Genomic DNA, 14,302 nt, shown 5'->3' with positions numbered 1-14,302 from the left:
GGAACAGCAGTTTATTGAAGAAAGTTAATTCCCACTAAAATATTCAGGTATAATTTAGTCATTTTACATATAATTATCAATAAGTTTTTTAATTTTATTTATGATGATGTATTTTGAAATTTAAAAATAAATTTATTTTTACTTAAAAAAATTAAAGCAAACAAAATTATTAAACAAAAATATTAATTTTTAATTTATTTACTTTTACCTTAATAAACTAATTATACTGATTTATTTAGTGATATTTTGTTCATTTTTTTTCATTTAATAAACTAAATAAAGATGTACTATTAATTTACTATTTTATAAATAATTTATTAGCAGCCTTTTAATTCGTTTTAAAAATAATTTTGCATTAAAATTAACTTTATATTTATGTATTTTAAAGTTAAAAAACCAATTTAACTAATTAATTTAAAGAATTATGATAAAATAATATTAGTTATTTATTTATTATATTAATAAAAAGTAAATCAGTTAAGAAAAAAGAAATTTGTTAAAACATATTGTATAATTTAAAATGTTAACATTTTAATAAAATTGTTGGTCAACCAAAACATTTATTTGCAAGAAAAACATTTTTAAATTTAATTTTTGATTGCTATTTAGAATTTAAATCATTGTTTTTGAGAAAATCTAACAATAAATTTTTATTTTTTAAATAAAATAATTTTGATAATTTATTTTTTTTGGCATTTAAAAGAATAATTTTTTAATAAAAAACAATTGTAAATGTATTAATTGTGTTTGCTTTATTTTTATAATTTTTAAATGCCTAAATTTTCTGATTAATTTAGATGAAATTAGGAGGGTTAAAAAATTTAAGTAAAAGGAAATTTAATATCAAATAACAAATTCGCTTTTTTGACTGATAGATAAAACTACGAAATTTAATCTATACATACAGAAGTGCATGCAATAATTACAAGGAAAATGATTAATTAATATTACAAACAAAATACTTTGAAGCTATAACTTTTTTAATGAATACTTTAAATATAATGAATGACATTAAACTCATTAATTGAAGAATATATTTGAGAAGTATTTTTTAAGGAAGTTATTTATCTTAGTTTAAATAAAATATCATATACATTTTGTTGAATACCCAAAATAAATACAAATTAATTTCGGATCTGTATAAGTTTTTAATATAAATTTTTTAAATTAGTTAAGCTAGATCATTTCTTGAAGGTATGGAAAGTTTTGTCTTCCTTGAATTCGAAGGTGACTTCTCTGGTGGTGACAGTCTTATAGATGTGAGTGATAGCATCTAACTTTTCTTCCAAGAAATCTCTATCGTTTTGGTCTAATTGGCTATTTTTTTTATTGAAATTAATTTTAATATCTAGAATAAAATGATTTTATAAATAAATATAGATAATTCATCTCATTTTTATCTCTCTTTTTCTCATTTAATTTTTGTTTTTACAATCATTTTAAGCTCCATCAGCCATTATAAATAAAAATTGTTATTAATTATTGTTAATATTTTTCAGATTCAGTTTTCTTATTTAAATTTTATGTTTATTAGAAGTATTTAGCAAAAATCATTTTTATCTGATTACTGAAAAGAGTTGTTTAATTAATTTAGTTAAATGATTTAGTTAATCTTTAGATAATTAAACAAGCAAAGCACTTATTAAAAAGAAGGTTAGGCTTACTTCTTAAAATTGTTTTTATTTATTCTTAAGTATTTAGCTTTACACTCCAGAAGGTTTCAAAGATCAAATACATAGAAAATAATTTATTTTAGTTAGTTAGTAGCATCATTCATCAAGCAATCGTTATTCTAATTATGAAGGAAGTACATAATTCATATGATTCTACCTGTCAAGTATACTCAATTTAACATTTTAATTGTAAAATCATATGAATTTTCATTTTTTGATTGACTGATCATTGAATGAGTTCTATAAGTAGGAAAAAAGTACATAGATAGGTGTGACTTTCAACATATTTATTGTTCGTTCATTTACAACTTTTCACTTTTGGACCTTTTAAATTTATAGCTTTTAAGTTAATTAGTCTTTTCTGAAACAGATCAAAATTAACTTTCAACTATTCTATTTTGTTTTTTTGCAGCTAATCAATCAATGATATGCGGAAATAAACTCTATTATTGAACTATTTTATAAATATTCTATTTAACTTGCTGAATAAGCCTTAGCTTTTTAACCAAAATTCTGAATCGTGATTCCCTTTTAATTCAATACATAACTGCTTTCCTTATTAATTTAATTTTACTACTTAAAAAGGGGACACATTTAAGCCAATTTTCTTATTTTTGATCTTATTATTTTGTCATAAATTTAGTTGAAAAATGAAGGAATTTAATTTTTTGATGATTTAATTCCACTTCGTAGAAGCTATCAATGCTAACTAAAACTAATTAAATGTTATTTTTCGCATAACTGATAAATCATAGGCGGTCTGCTAAATTTTTTTACTTCACTCAGTATCATTTTTGATGGTTATTATTATTTTTAAAGGCTATATTTGAAGAGATAAAATTCGAAAAAAGGAGAGCTTATAGAGATGAAAGTATCTAATAAGTAGGAAAAATTTTGAAAAAAGGGCTAAATAAATTACATTCTGTAGAAAGAAGTACCATCGAGTCTAGCTCTGATTCTCTTACCAATGAGGGTGGAAGGAAGGAGTAAGTCGTCAAGGAGAGCATCGTAGACGTAGGTCAAACATCTGGATCTGGGTCTTTGTTGAGACTTGTGTTCCTTAACCCACTTAGATTCGATCTTTCTTTAAGCGGTGAAGAAGACGATTTGCTTGAGCTTCTTTTCGAGTTCGATGATGAGCTTTCTAGCAGCAGACAAAAGAACTCTGTAAGATTGGAAGTGGACGTAAATTAAGACAGCAGACTTAGCCTTCTTGTTGGTCTTGTTAATTTAGAATTCCTTAACTTGGGTGAGGATGATAGATTCGAGGGAGGTCTTCAAATCAGGGTGGGTGTTTTGGAGTTCAACCAAAGCGGAACCGACCTATTCTTCGATCTTAGTTAAGGACTATTTTATAAATATAAATAATTTGCATTTAACTCTGTGAAATGTTTGCGAAGCTATGCTTCTTCTTTTCTTAAATCAATTTAATTACTTGCTTCTTGTGGAATTTAGCTAAAGCCATTTTTTTACCTTTGTATATTTAGAAATCTTATTTATTTATTTTTATTATCCTTTAATATCTCTTTCTTCAAATTATTTTTGGCATCGCTAGCCTTTAATTTCTCCCCTGCCTAAATTCAATGCATATATTAATATTCTTTCTTTTTTTTATATCCATTTCAAAAAATAAAATTATATGCATGCTCCTCATATTATCTTTGACAATTTCATTTAACTCTTTTTTTCATATTATTTAATTCCTTTTTTCCTTTTTTTTCTTCTTCTTTTGTATACTTCATTAAAGCATTGCTTGCTTCATTTCTTTATCTAATTTGTACATCATTTCATTTAAAGCAAATATACTTAAAACAAAACACACTTTTTTCATTCCATATTGATTAATTTATTAATTAATTAATTAAATTAATAGAAAGCAGATATCCATTAAATGTACCATCTATTAGAGTCTATTCATTCTTTAATAAAGCAACATGGATATCTATCTATCAATTGCTTAATCATTTTCTTAAATATCTAAAATATAAATTAAATATTAATTAAGATAGTCTAAATTAAATTTTTAGATACAAAATATACTCGAATATTTTTGATTTAATCATTTTAATTTAATTAGATAAACAAGTTGATATAAATAAATAAATTATTTTTTGTACTTATTAATAAATAAAAATTTATTTTTCAAGTCATAATTTATTTAAGATTCATTATTTCCATTAAATAAAATATTCGGTAAATAAAAATAAAGTTCATGATGTTTTCTTCATATAATAAATCTCAACTAAAATATTTAAATCCAATTAATATAAATTATTCAATAATAATCTAGTTTAAATTCTTACAAATTTATTTTTTAACAATAATAATCTAATAAATAAAAAGATTAAGGATAAATATATAATATTTATAATTAATTTGTAGTAAATTCTCAAGCTTTAAAAATAAATTAATTTATTATTTTTGTTGATTTTTTATAATTTATTATTTTTGTTGATTTTTTATAATTTATTATTTTTGTTGATTTTTTATAATTTATACTTTCTAATATTTATTTGATATTCTTAAGTTAACAATACTAATATTTATTGATTAAAGAAAGAAAATTAGATACATTCATTTTACTATATTTATCTTATTTTTACTTAATTCTAAGTTAATGGATTCTCTTGTAAAATCAAATTAGCAGATTCAACTGCTATCCAATCTTTAATATGAAAAATATTTATTTATTATTTAATAAATATCTTTTTATATTTATATTTAGAGAAATTAATTTATTTTTATTAAATGAATTAATATCTATTTTTCACTAACTTTTATTAATCAATCACGACTATGAAATATGGGTAAACATTTTTTATTTTTATAAACAAACAAACAGGTTTGAAAAATTGAAAGCCTTTTAAAAATATATCTTTATACATTAAAAAAGAAAAGTAAAAATAGCTTTTGAAGATAACATTATAATGATTGATTATATACAAATTTAGACTGTACATATTTTATACCCTTTTAGATTGTTATTATTTACATATTTAATATAAAATATTTCTTAATAAATCAAATAAGTTGATGGGTTCATTTCATTCACAACATGCTCTTTTCTTTTTAATATTTTTCTTGTCAATCTGTAAGTTATTGTTTTAATTAACTTAGGGAGTATGCTCTTTACGCTATGTTAAGTTTTTAGGACGGATTTCAGAAGGGAGTGAATTGATTTCACTGTATATTTCTATTTTTAAAAATAATAATAATATTTTATTTTGTATGTTTGTTTGTTTTGAAAGAGTTTATGATGAATTAATATTTTTAATAGCTTGTAAGTTTAGATAATTTTCTTATAAAAAGGAGATAAAATTATAAAATCATTTATTTTTCAAAGCTAACATTATAATTTAAGAAAATAAATACAATTAACTTAAAATATATTTTTTTTCCTGCTTTTTTTATAAGAGATATTTTATTTTGAAAGTAAAATTTACCTCTTACGAGAGTCTCAAATGCCTAATCAATATTTTAATTGTTTAATGCAGATGTTTCCATATAAGCTAGGTTATTTGTTTTGGAGAAATTAACTGCTTCTTCCTATTTTACAATACGCTCTACAGTTAAATCGCTCTTGTTTCCAATTAAAATCATTTTAATATTTTTTGATGCATGCTATTCGACTTCTTAGAGCCATATCTTTTAAATATTTTCGAGAGTATGTGGTCTTGTAACATCAAAAACTAATAAAGCACCTATAGCACCTTTGTAATAATTTTTAGCTAAAGATCTAAATCTTTCTTATCCGGCAGTATCCCAAATAGAGGCTTAAATAACAGCTTAATCAATAACCATAGTTTTTTTACTATATTCAACTCCTATTGTTGATTTTATTTCAACATTAAATTTATTTTCAGTGAATCTATTCATAATTGAAGTTTTTCCTACTCCACTGTCACCTATCAATAATATTTTAAACTAGTAATCTAGTTACACTTCAGTTTCTTTTAACGATAACGAAGCCATGGTAATAATTATGCCTAGTTATAAAATTTTAACGCTTTAAGAATCTCTTTACTAAGATTTGGGTAGTTTGATAAATGATAAACTAACAATTATTTTGTTGGAATATTTAATCAAATAATGAATTAATAATTTAATGTAAAATGTAATTAATTTATTTTTGAAGCATTTTTAATAATTTAAATTAATATTTCACCAAAATTGATCGATTAATGGTTGTCAAACTTAATATATATATTTATTTATTCTTAATTTATATAAATTGTTGCTTTCTAATTATATCTTTTTTAGCTGCTATTCATTATTACACCATTGTTAGATTCAATCAATAAAAATAATTAAGATAAATTAATCATTTCATTTCAAATTTGCTTACAATAGTTTACATTGTGTGACCTATTTTGGTATTTATTTTTAACATACAAAGATTTAAATAATCTAGCTTAAAAAATATAGAATTCATTAAAGCTTAAAGTGCTTTTTGAGAATAGCCTTTTTAATATTTTATTACCTTAACAGATAAACTGATTATTCTCATTACAAAAATATAAATTAATCTTTTTTTTTATAGAATAGATGGAAACAAACTGATGTGATAAAACTATTTTGTTTAAGATTATACAAATATTTATAAGAAATTACAAGTTTAATAATAACTAAATGAATGATTTTTAAATTTAATTTATTTTAGGGATTAAATATTTTTTTTATTCATTTTTCCCACTTTCTCCATTCTTGGCCTTTGGGAGCTTCGGGTCTATCTTTACCTTCGTAGTCCTTATCTTTTACTTCGTCCCAGTTTGTGGATCTTTATATTATTATTATATAATAAGATTTTACTAGTTTAATTTATAAATTATTCCTTACAAGACAGTACCACCTGAAGTAAGATATGATTTCATCATGGCTCTCTTAGTGTTTTCATCAGAAGCATCATAAATTTATTTGAAAATACCCTTCATAGGATCATCGCTGATCAAGTATTCGCTCTAATTTGAAATAATTAAAAAATGATGATTAGATTATAAAAAATATTCTGATTTTAGATTGTTTAATTTTTTAAAATGCTTGGTATTTTTTTATTATTTTCCTAATTATTTTATTGATATTTCCTATATTAAATTTTTGAATAATTTCTTATAAAAGGTACCTTATTTTTTTTCATGTCTTCCTCAATTTCCATGTCAATCTTATCCCAATTTTTTTTCTTGAGAGAGGATGTGGGGTAAGATGGGGGATTAGCGGCCTACACAACAACCTTCTTGGCTTCAGTCTAGTTAGTTTCGGTTTTGGCAGTAGGGATTTCTTCAAACTTAACAGTACCATTTAAGCTCTTCCAACTTTGATCAGGTTTCTTCTTTTCCATGACAATTTCTATCTTAGACAAATGGACAGTTACTTTAACTGTTTCAGGGACGATTTCGTCAAACAAATCTAATGTCAAATCATAATCAGATCCATTTCCAATGGGGAAAGAAATATCGACCTTCTTAGCTTCGAATATGGTCTTTAAGTCTTCCTTTCTTTAAAGTGAGTGATTAATTTCAATACCAACGCTCTTAGTGGTCTAATACCAAGTGTAAGCAATCTTACCAGTTCCACTCAAAATGTCTGCAACCTTAGGCTTATCAGAGTGCTTTACTTCTTCAGTAGTGTTTGAAGTTGTTGTGTTAGTTGTGGTGGTGGTAGTAGTAGTGGTATTGGTGGTATTGGTTGAAGAAGCTGAAACAGGGACAGAACCTTTGAAATCCTTGTTAGAAAGTTCAGCTTCACATTTATTTAACCATCTTTTTACTACATTTTAAAGTGAGCTAGAAGATCTTTCAAAAGCATGCTATAATTCAGCTTGAGCTCCCTTAATATCACCCTTTCTGAAAAGAGCAGTACCTTTTTTATATTCATAATAATATATTTTAGATTAATACTTATTGGAGCTTAATAGCAAAATTTAAAATGTAAATCTTTGATCAACTTTGTGGATAAAATGATCTTAATCAGTGTGTTGGTCATGATGAGCTTTATAAAAATCACAATTATCGATTTTAAATTATTACCTTTAACAAAGTAGGCTTCAGGACGAGCTCCATCAAGAGCAATAGCACTTGTTGAGTCAGCTAAAGCAGATTCTAAATTATTTAATTCAGTTAAAGCCCTAGCTTTTTGAACTAAAGCATCATAAGATTAGTTGGCTACTAATGATTAAGTCAAAAGAGCTACAGCCTAATCATAGTCACCAACAGATAAAGCAGTTGAACCTCTAATAAAATCTTCAGAACTCATATTTTCTCTACTTTTTTTTAATATATATTAATTTTTTTCCTTTTTTTCTTTATTATACAAAAAAAGATTTTTTATTTGTAATTGTATTTTTACTAAAACCAAGTTAGTGTATTTGAGAATATTTTAGTCAATTTAAAGGTTAGTTGCTTCTTTCAAATTTCATTCAATTTTTCTATTAGCATAAGTATCAGAAATTTACAATCGAAAAATTTCTGAAATTCTATTGTGTTAAGATATAAGCAATTTAGAAAGATTCTATTGCTTATTTGTTCTTGATATAAAGCTTAATATAGGATCTATCATATTTCTTATAACTTTATAAAGATATCTTAATAATGTCTATTCGTCTAGAAGTTTCGTATATTCTTAATTATTTTTCTTAAATTACCATTAAATTGAAAATTAAATTTATAATAAAATACTTTTCAAAATTTTCATTTAAAAACTTTAATAAAATTTATAACCACTCCAAAAAAGAAAATCAATCTGACTTTCAAAGTGAATATTCTAATTGGTTTATATCAAAAGTTTTAATATCAAAAAATTATTTAGGTTAATCTTTTAGAAAAATTTAAGTTTATTTTAATCATTCATAATATATAAACATATAATAAAGGTTAAAAAGCTTATAAATTATTTTTAATATTAATATTTTTTTTCTTTAATAAATATGTTTAGTTTTAAGAAGTTAATAAATTTTTAATTTAAAAAATTTAATTGTAATAAATTTATTTCTATTCAAATTAATTTTTACAATTTTACAATTCTTTATAATTTTATTAAATGAAAATTACTTTTTTCGTTCATGGTTATTTAAAAATGATCAACTTCTCACTTTTAAAAATAAATTGTATAACTTTAAAGAAAGGTGTAAATTTATTTTTAATCCTTCCTAAATGCTATAAAATCTGATTTAATTAGTTATTTAATATTAAATAAAATAACATTAAAGCAAGTATTATGTGTTTTATTTAAGCAATTTATTTCTATTCAAATTAATTTTTACAATTCTTTATAAATTTATTAAATGAAAATTATTTTTCTCTCATAATTATTTAAAAATGATCAACTTCTAACTTTTAAAAATAAATTGTATAACTTTAAAGAAAGGTGTAAATTTATTTTTAATCCTTCCTAAATGCTATAAAATCTAATTTAGTTAGTTATTTCTAAAATTAGTAAAATTTTTTCCTTATTTGAATATTTTTATAAAGTAACTTAAATTTTTATTTCAAAAACTAAATTGCAGTAAGTGAAAAATATTTATTACTCAATAAATATAAAATATTAAAGAAAAAATTAATAGAATTTATTGATACAATTTACTTCAATTCAAATTATTATATTTTTATTTTATCAAAAAAATATCTGTTGAACATTAAATATAACAAATTAATAAATAAAAATGTTTATTTGTTAATAATTTTAATAGGTTAAGTATTTATCGAAAAGCTATAATTTTTTTTTAATTTAATTTGATAAAAAAAACTTAATCAATCTTTAACATGCAATTAAATGGAGATATTTTAAAAAGTTGTTTTATGAATTTATATTTGTTATTTTATTTATTTTAAAATTTTAATTTTTTAAAAAATAAAAAATATTTAAACTAAAATTAATAAAAAATAATTGAATTATTTTTAATAGTTTTTCATTTTTATCAAAAAATAAAATATTTATTTGAAATAACATATTAAATATTAATAAATCCAGTTTATTGCAGCTAAAAAAATATATAAGTTATTAAAAAATAATTATTTTTCAAATTTAATGATAAAATAAAAACTTGAGATATTTAAATTCATTTTTTTTAATGTAATTTTTAAAGTATTTGGCAGCCGAAATTCATACTTCAAATAATTTTTGTTAGAAAAAATACATTCTTTTTCAAATAAAAAAGATGATAGATACTCTCAATGGCAAACACTTATTGTTTTAAAAAAGTTTGAATAGTAATTTATTTGTGCTTGTTGATAACAAAAAAATTAATGTATATATTTCTTTAAAGGAAATGAAGAGTTGTTCAAAGAAAAAACGGTAATTTTTAAAAAATATAAATCGTTTTTAATAACAAATAATAAACAAGTAATCAATTTTTATCTAATATTTTAAACGTTTTCCCATATTATACAGAAAGAACAAAAAATTAATAAATAAACAAACAAGAAACCTGCCTTTTGTTTTAGTAAATAATCTAATCAAATAAATAAGATACATAGAAACTAAAATTTCTAAGAACTGTTAAGAAATATTATTGATTTGAAATCAAGTAATATGAGTAGGAGAGTCCAATAAATGCTATTAATTATAGCTCTTTTAGGTACTCTTTAGGTTGTCACATCTTAAAAAATTATTGTATCAAGCTACATTCAAGCCAAAGCTTAAAATGTGATTACAGTACCTAAAGATTAACTATCATAAATTAAATCACTTTCGATTGAAGGTTGGGTTCGCCCTTCTTAAACTATGGATTACCCATATCCCGCATCTGTTCCAAGAAAGAGTTATTCTTTAATTATGGGTTCTAGTACTTCTAGTTCTGGTTGGGGTGATAATGTTAAGGGAGTTGACTCATTTTTGAACTTATACACAAATAAGTGGACAGATCAATCCGGCTTTATTTTAGCCTATGAAAATGGAAAGAACTTCGAATACATTTACAATAACTTAAGATATGCTGATTTCTTTGGTCGTTGGTTTTTTGTCTACGGTGTCTATCTTAGTGATATATAAAAACATTATTTAGTAACTTATAGCGCTTATGACGAATCTTGGTAAGAGGCTATTTCATCTGTTGTAAAGAAAAATCCCATCATCGACTTTTATCAATTTAGTGTTAACTCTTAAGATGTTAAAAAGTCAGTTTAATTCAATGGATATATTGCTGATCCAAATTTGACATATTCAGCTTCTTCCTCTTACTATAGCTCTTTAGATTAACTAAAGGCATACATTTCATAAAAATAATAAAAACCAAAATATATTGGAGTACTTTAAAAAACAGTATTCACATACATTGGTCAAAGTGCTACCATACCAGATGGTGGTTTATATGAGTCTTTCGGTAATTACTAAGGAGCAGATGAATACTCAATTAATGGTTAAGCTCAGTAATTAATTTTTATATCCTTTAAATAAAAAAATTATAAAAAAAATAAATTAATTTATCAAATAAAAATATAAAATTAGATTTACTGGTGCTTTCGCATCTGTTGGTAATACTATCTTATTTAGACTTGGCACAAATAACCCAGAAGTCTTCAAAAGTTTCTACGAAGAAGGAGATCTGTAAGAAATTAATTGTTATATATATTAACAAAATTTAAATTTATTTTTATAATTTTTTAGTGCTTTGTTAGCCTATGTTTAAAATGGTAAAAAAACTTGTATGCAAACTTATCGTATTAATCTGTCAGCAACTGATTTAACAAACGGTAAACAATGTTTTGATGTTGTTCCTAAGAAGGGAGAGTGGTTTTACTTCTATTAAGGTTACAGCAGAAAACTTGGAAGAGTTTTTAACTATGTTAGAATTGGTGGTTAAAACTATTATGCTGCTACCACAGATGTTCTTCACGTTGATCCAAATGCTTTCTATTTATTCGTTGGTCAAGATTCTGTTAGTATGAAATGGGCTGGTTCATTCTAAGGTTTTAACTTAGAATTTGGTCCTGGTGCTTACAGAGAAACCCTAATCACTGAATTCCCTCCTGTTAAAGATAAATCAGTTAAAGATAAAGGTAATCATATATTTTATTTAGACAAAACACTAATAAAGCAATTTAATTTTAATTATAGTTGTCATTCCTAAGACATATGTTGATCCTTAAATCTTATAATCAAAGGCTTCCTAAACTTTAGCTATTGATGCTAAAATTGTCAGCCAAAACTACATTAGTAGTGTAAAGGAATATGCTATTCATTTCTGGTTCAGAAGAGACTTAATTACTCCAGAATTAATTGACTTCTAAGCAGCTAAATCATAATAATCTGTTGCAGGTGTTACAGAACGTGATGATTACACAAGTACTGATGTTGCAGGAGATGCCGCTCTTTCAATTCAATATCTCGATCATTCTAAAGGTGATTCTCCAGCTTTTGTTTTCACAACTTATAATGATGCAGGTTCAGACAAATTCAAATCAGCTACAGTTAATTTTGATACTAAGTTCGATTAAGGTTAATGGATTTGGGTTTATTTTGCTTATAGCTAACCTTTGCAATAAGCTAGTATTTATGTTGGATTACCTGATGGCTAAACAAAGATTGTTAAACAGATTAACTAAGTAAGCCACTCATAAGCTCATAACTTAAAAGCTCTTATCGTAATTTAATAAAGCATTATTTTCAAGATTTAATTATTTTAACTAATCAAATATAGGGAAGGTCTGGTACAACAATGAACCCAGTAACAGGTCAATTTTACGATGCTTAATTCGTCTATTATGATGGATGTTATCAATCTTCCACTGCTACTATTGAAAACTATAAGGCTGCTAATGTCAAAAATCCTCCTTCCACTCAACCAAAATAAGGTGTTTACAGTGCTTTTGATAGAAAATCATTTAGCAAAAAAAATCCGTAAAATTTTTCAATATTTTTAATTGTGATAACTTATTAAATTTTTAATTTAATAGTCCTACATAAAACCCTAATTAATTCACCACTGAAGTTGCTGGTGCTTTACAATATGGTTTAGCTGCTTGGGCTAGATGGAATAAGTCTTCCTTAAAGAATGCAGCTGGTAATTTATTATTTACACTCTCGATTTACGATAAGACAACCATTGGAAAGACATATAACAAACTTGGTTCTCTTGTTCTCTAAGTTTATTACAAGAAAAAATACTTGTACTTTTCAACTTACTAATACGTTCATGCTAAATTGAAAGATGTCAATCCTGCTGTTCAAAAATTCGTAATTTATTGTTTATATATTTGTATTTTAAAATAAGTTTAATAAATTTTGTCAAATTAAATTAGTTTGTTCCAAAGAATGCTCGTACTTCTTGGTGTTATTACTACTTTGGATATTCTCACTTAGATCAATAAGCAGTTGGATCTGTCAAATGCTTATCAGGATTTTAACATGAAGTCAAATTTGATAATACTAATCACATTATTCCATCAGCTTTTACCTTCCAAGTAGCCAAAGATGACATTTTAAACATATGTAAAATTATAATAAAGTTTTTAATAGCTTAATAAATTTATTATTGTTTTGAATTTTAGGGAAAGGAGAAGTATATCAACCCTCTGTTATTATAGGATATCCTGTTGCTTTGAACTTTTAATATGATAACGCTTATTATCCTTAAGACCCTTCAAGCGGCTCTTTACCAGATGATGATGATTCTGGCAATAAGCAACCTGATGAAGGAGATGATGACGAACCAGAAGAAGAAGATGATCCAAAAGTCCCATCCAAGCCAGCAACTGACCCTTCCACTCCTGCTACCAACACAACCACTCCTGTAACTAATCCAGTTAATCCTGCAACTAACTCAACTACTCCTGTAACTAACACAACTACTCCTGAAACTAACCCAATTATTCCTGCAACTAACACAACCATTCCTGCAACTAACACAACTACTCCTGCAACTAACACAACCACTCCTGATGTTACCCCAGTTATTCCTGCAACTAACACAACCACTCCTGCTACTAACACAACCACTCCTGCTACTAACACAACTACTCCTACTTAACCTTAATAGCCTAGTTGTGCAGTTATTTATTCAGAATGTGGTTACACTAATAAGATTTAAGAAGTTTGTTAGAATATCCCTAGTTTAGAAATTAGAAATATTAGAAGTATTCAAGTACCTAATGGAACAACTCTTAAATTCTTCCAAAAAGAAAACTATAAAGGTGTTAATGTTAAATTTTTGTAAAGCGTAGAATGCATTGAATTAGGTTTGAAAGAAGACCCTAAAATTTAATGGGATGATTTAGTAAAATTATTTAATGCTGGAAAAATCGGATTTATTGATTCAGAAGGTAATGATATTGGGCTTCACAAAGCTAAAAAAGTATTCTTTAAGACAAATCTAAGAATGTAACTTAGAAAGAAACACTCAAGTGATTGAACTACAGGCCGATTATTATACTGATGTATAATTTAAATTAAGTAAATAATGAATGCTTTTATCTTAAAATTCTCAATAATCTATTTTAATAAAGAAAAAATTTCATGAAAAGATTTTATGTTTTATAACATTTATGTTTGATGCATTTATACATACTTACATATACACATTTTTAAAAATGAAAAAAAAAAAATTATTCTTTATTTTGTTTTAATTTGATATTTTAAAAAATACTTTTGGTTAAATAAATTGCTATTTTGATAAAAAATTTAAATTATTGAAAAATGTG

The 14,302-nt window shown here is 24.1% G+C and overlaps 4 protein-coding genes across 4 annotated transcripts; 1 reads left to right on the top strand and 3 right to left on the bottom strand. All coding sequences in view use genetic code 6, as the record gives it.

Moving 5' to 3' along the window:
- Window positions 1–1,181: 1,181 nt before the first annotated feature.
- TTHERM_00471090 (40S ribosomal protein S7) lies at window positions 1,182–3,138 on the bottom strand (the record flags this gene model as incomplete). The annotated part of the gene is made up of 3 exons (XM_001032999.2): window positions 1,182–1,317; window positions 2,593–3,020; window positions 3,109–3,138. The coding sequence occupies 3 exons, from the start codon at window positions 3,136–3,138 to the stop codon at window positions 1,182–1,184; spliced, it is 594 nt and encodes a 197-aa protein (XP_001032999.2).
- Window positions 3,139–4,717: 1,579 nt separating this feature from the next.
- On the bottom strand, window positions 4,718–5,645 carry TTHERM_00471070 (Rab-family small GTPase; the record flags this gene model as incomplete). The annotated part of the gene is made up of 2 exons (XM_001032997.1): window positions 4,718–4,866; window positions 5,117–5,645. 2 exons carry the CDS (start codon window positions 5,643–5,645, stop codon window positions 4,718–4,720), a joined length of 678 nt encoding a protein of 225 aa, XP_001032997.1.
- A 708-nt stretch (window positions 5,646–6,353) lies between these two features.
- Window positions 6,354–7,922, bottom strand: TTHERM_00471060 (SGS domain protein; the record flags this gene model as incomplete). The annotated part of the gene is made up of 4 exons (XM_001032996.2): window positions 6,354–6,450; window positions 6,510–6,631; window positions 6,793–7,529; window positions 7,697–7,922. The coding sequence occupies 4 exons, from the start codon at window positions 7,920–7,922 to the stop codon at window positions 6,354–6,356; spliced, it is 1,182 nt and encodes a 393-aa protein (XP_001032996.2).
- A 2,127-nt stretch (window positions 7,923–10,049) lies between these two features.
- TTHERM_00471040 (hypothetical protein) lies at window positions 10,050–14,013 on the top strand (the record flags this gene model as incomplete). The annotated part of the gene is made up of 8 exons (XM_001032994.3): window positions 10,050–11,032; window positions 11,112–11,210; window positions 11,271–11,662; window positions 11,721–12,247; window positions 12,304–12,503; window positions 12,560–12,839; window positions 12,905–13,094; window positions 13,154–14,013. The coding sequence occupies exons 1-8, from the start codon at window positions 10,197–10,199 to the stop codon at window positions 14,011–14,013; spliced, it is 3,384 nt and encodes a 1,127-aa protein (XP_001032994.1). The 5' UTR covers window positions 10,050–10,196.
- Between the last annotated feature and the right edge of the window lie 289 nt (window positions 14,014–14,302).

The sequence above is a fragment of the Tetrahymena thermophila genome (assembly GCF_000189635.1).
Source record: "Tetrahymena thermophila SB210 genomic scaffold scf_8254565, whole genome shotgun sequence".
Taxonomy (NCBI): Eukaryota; Ciliophora; class Oligohymenophorea; order Hymenostomatida; family Tetrahymenidae; genus Tetrahymena; species Tetrahymena thermophila.
This window is presented reverse-complemented; position numbering and strand designations above follow the sequence as displayed.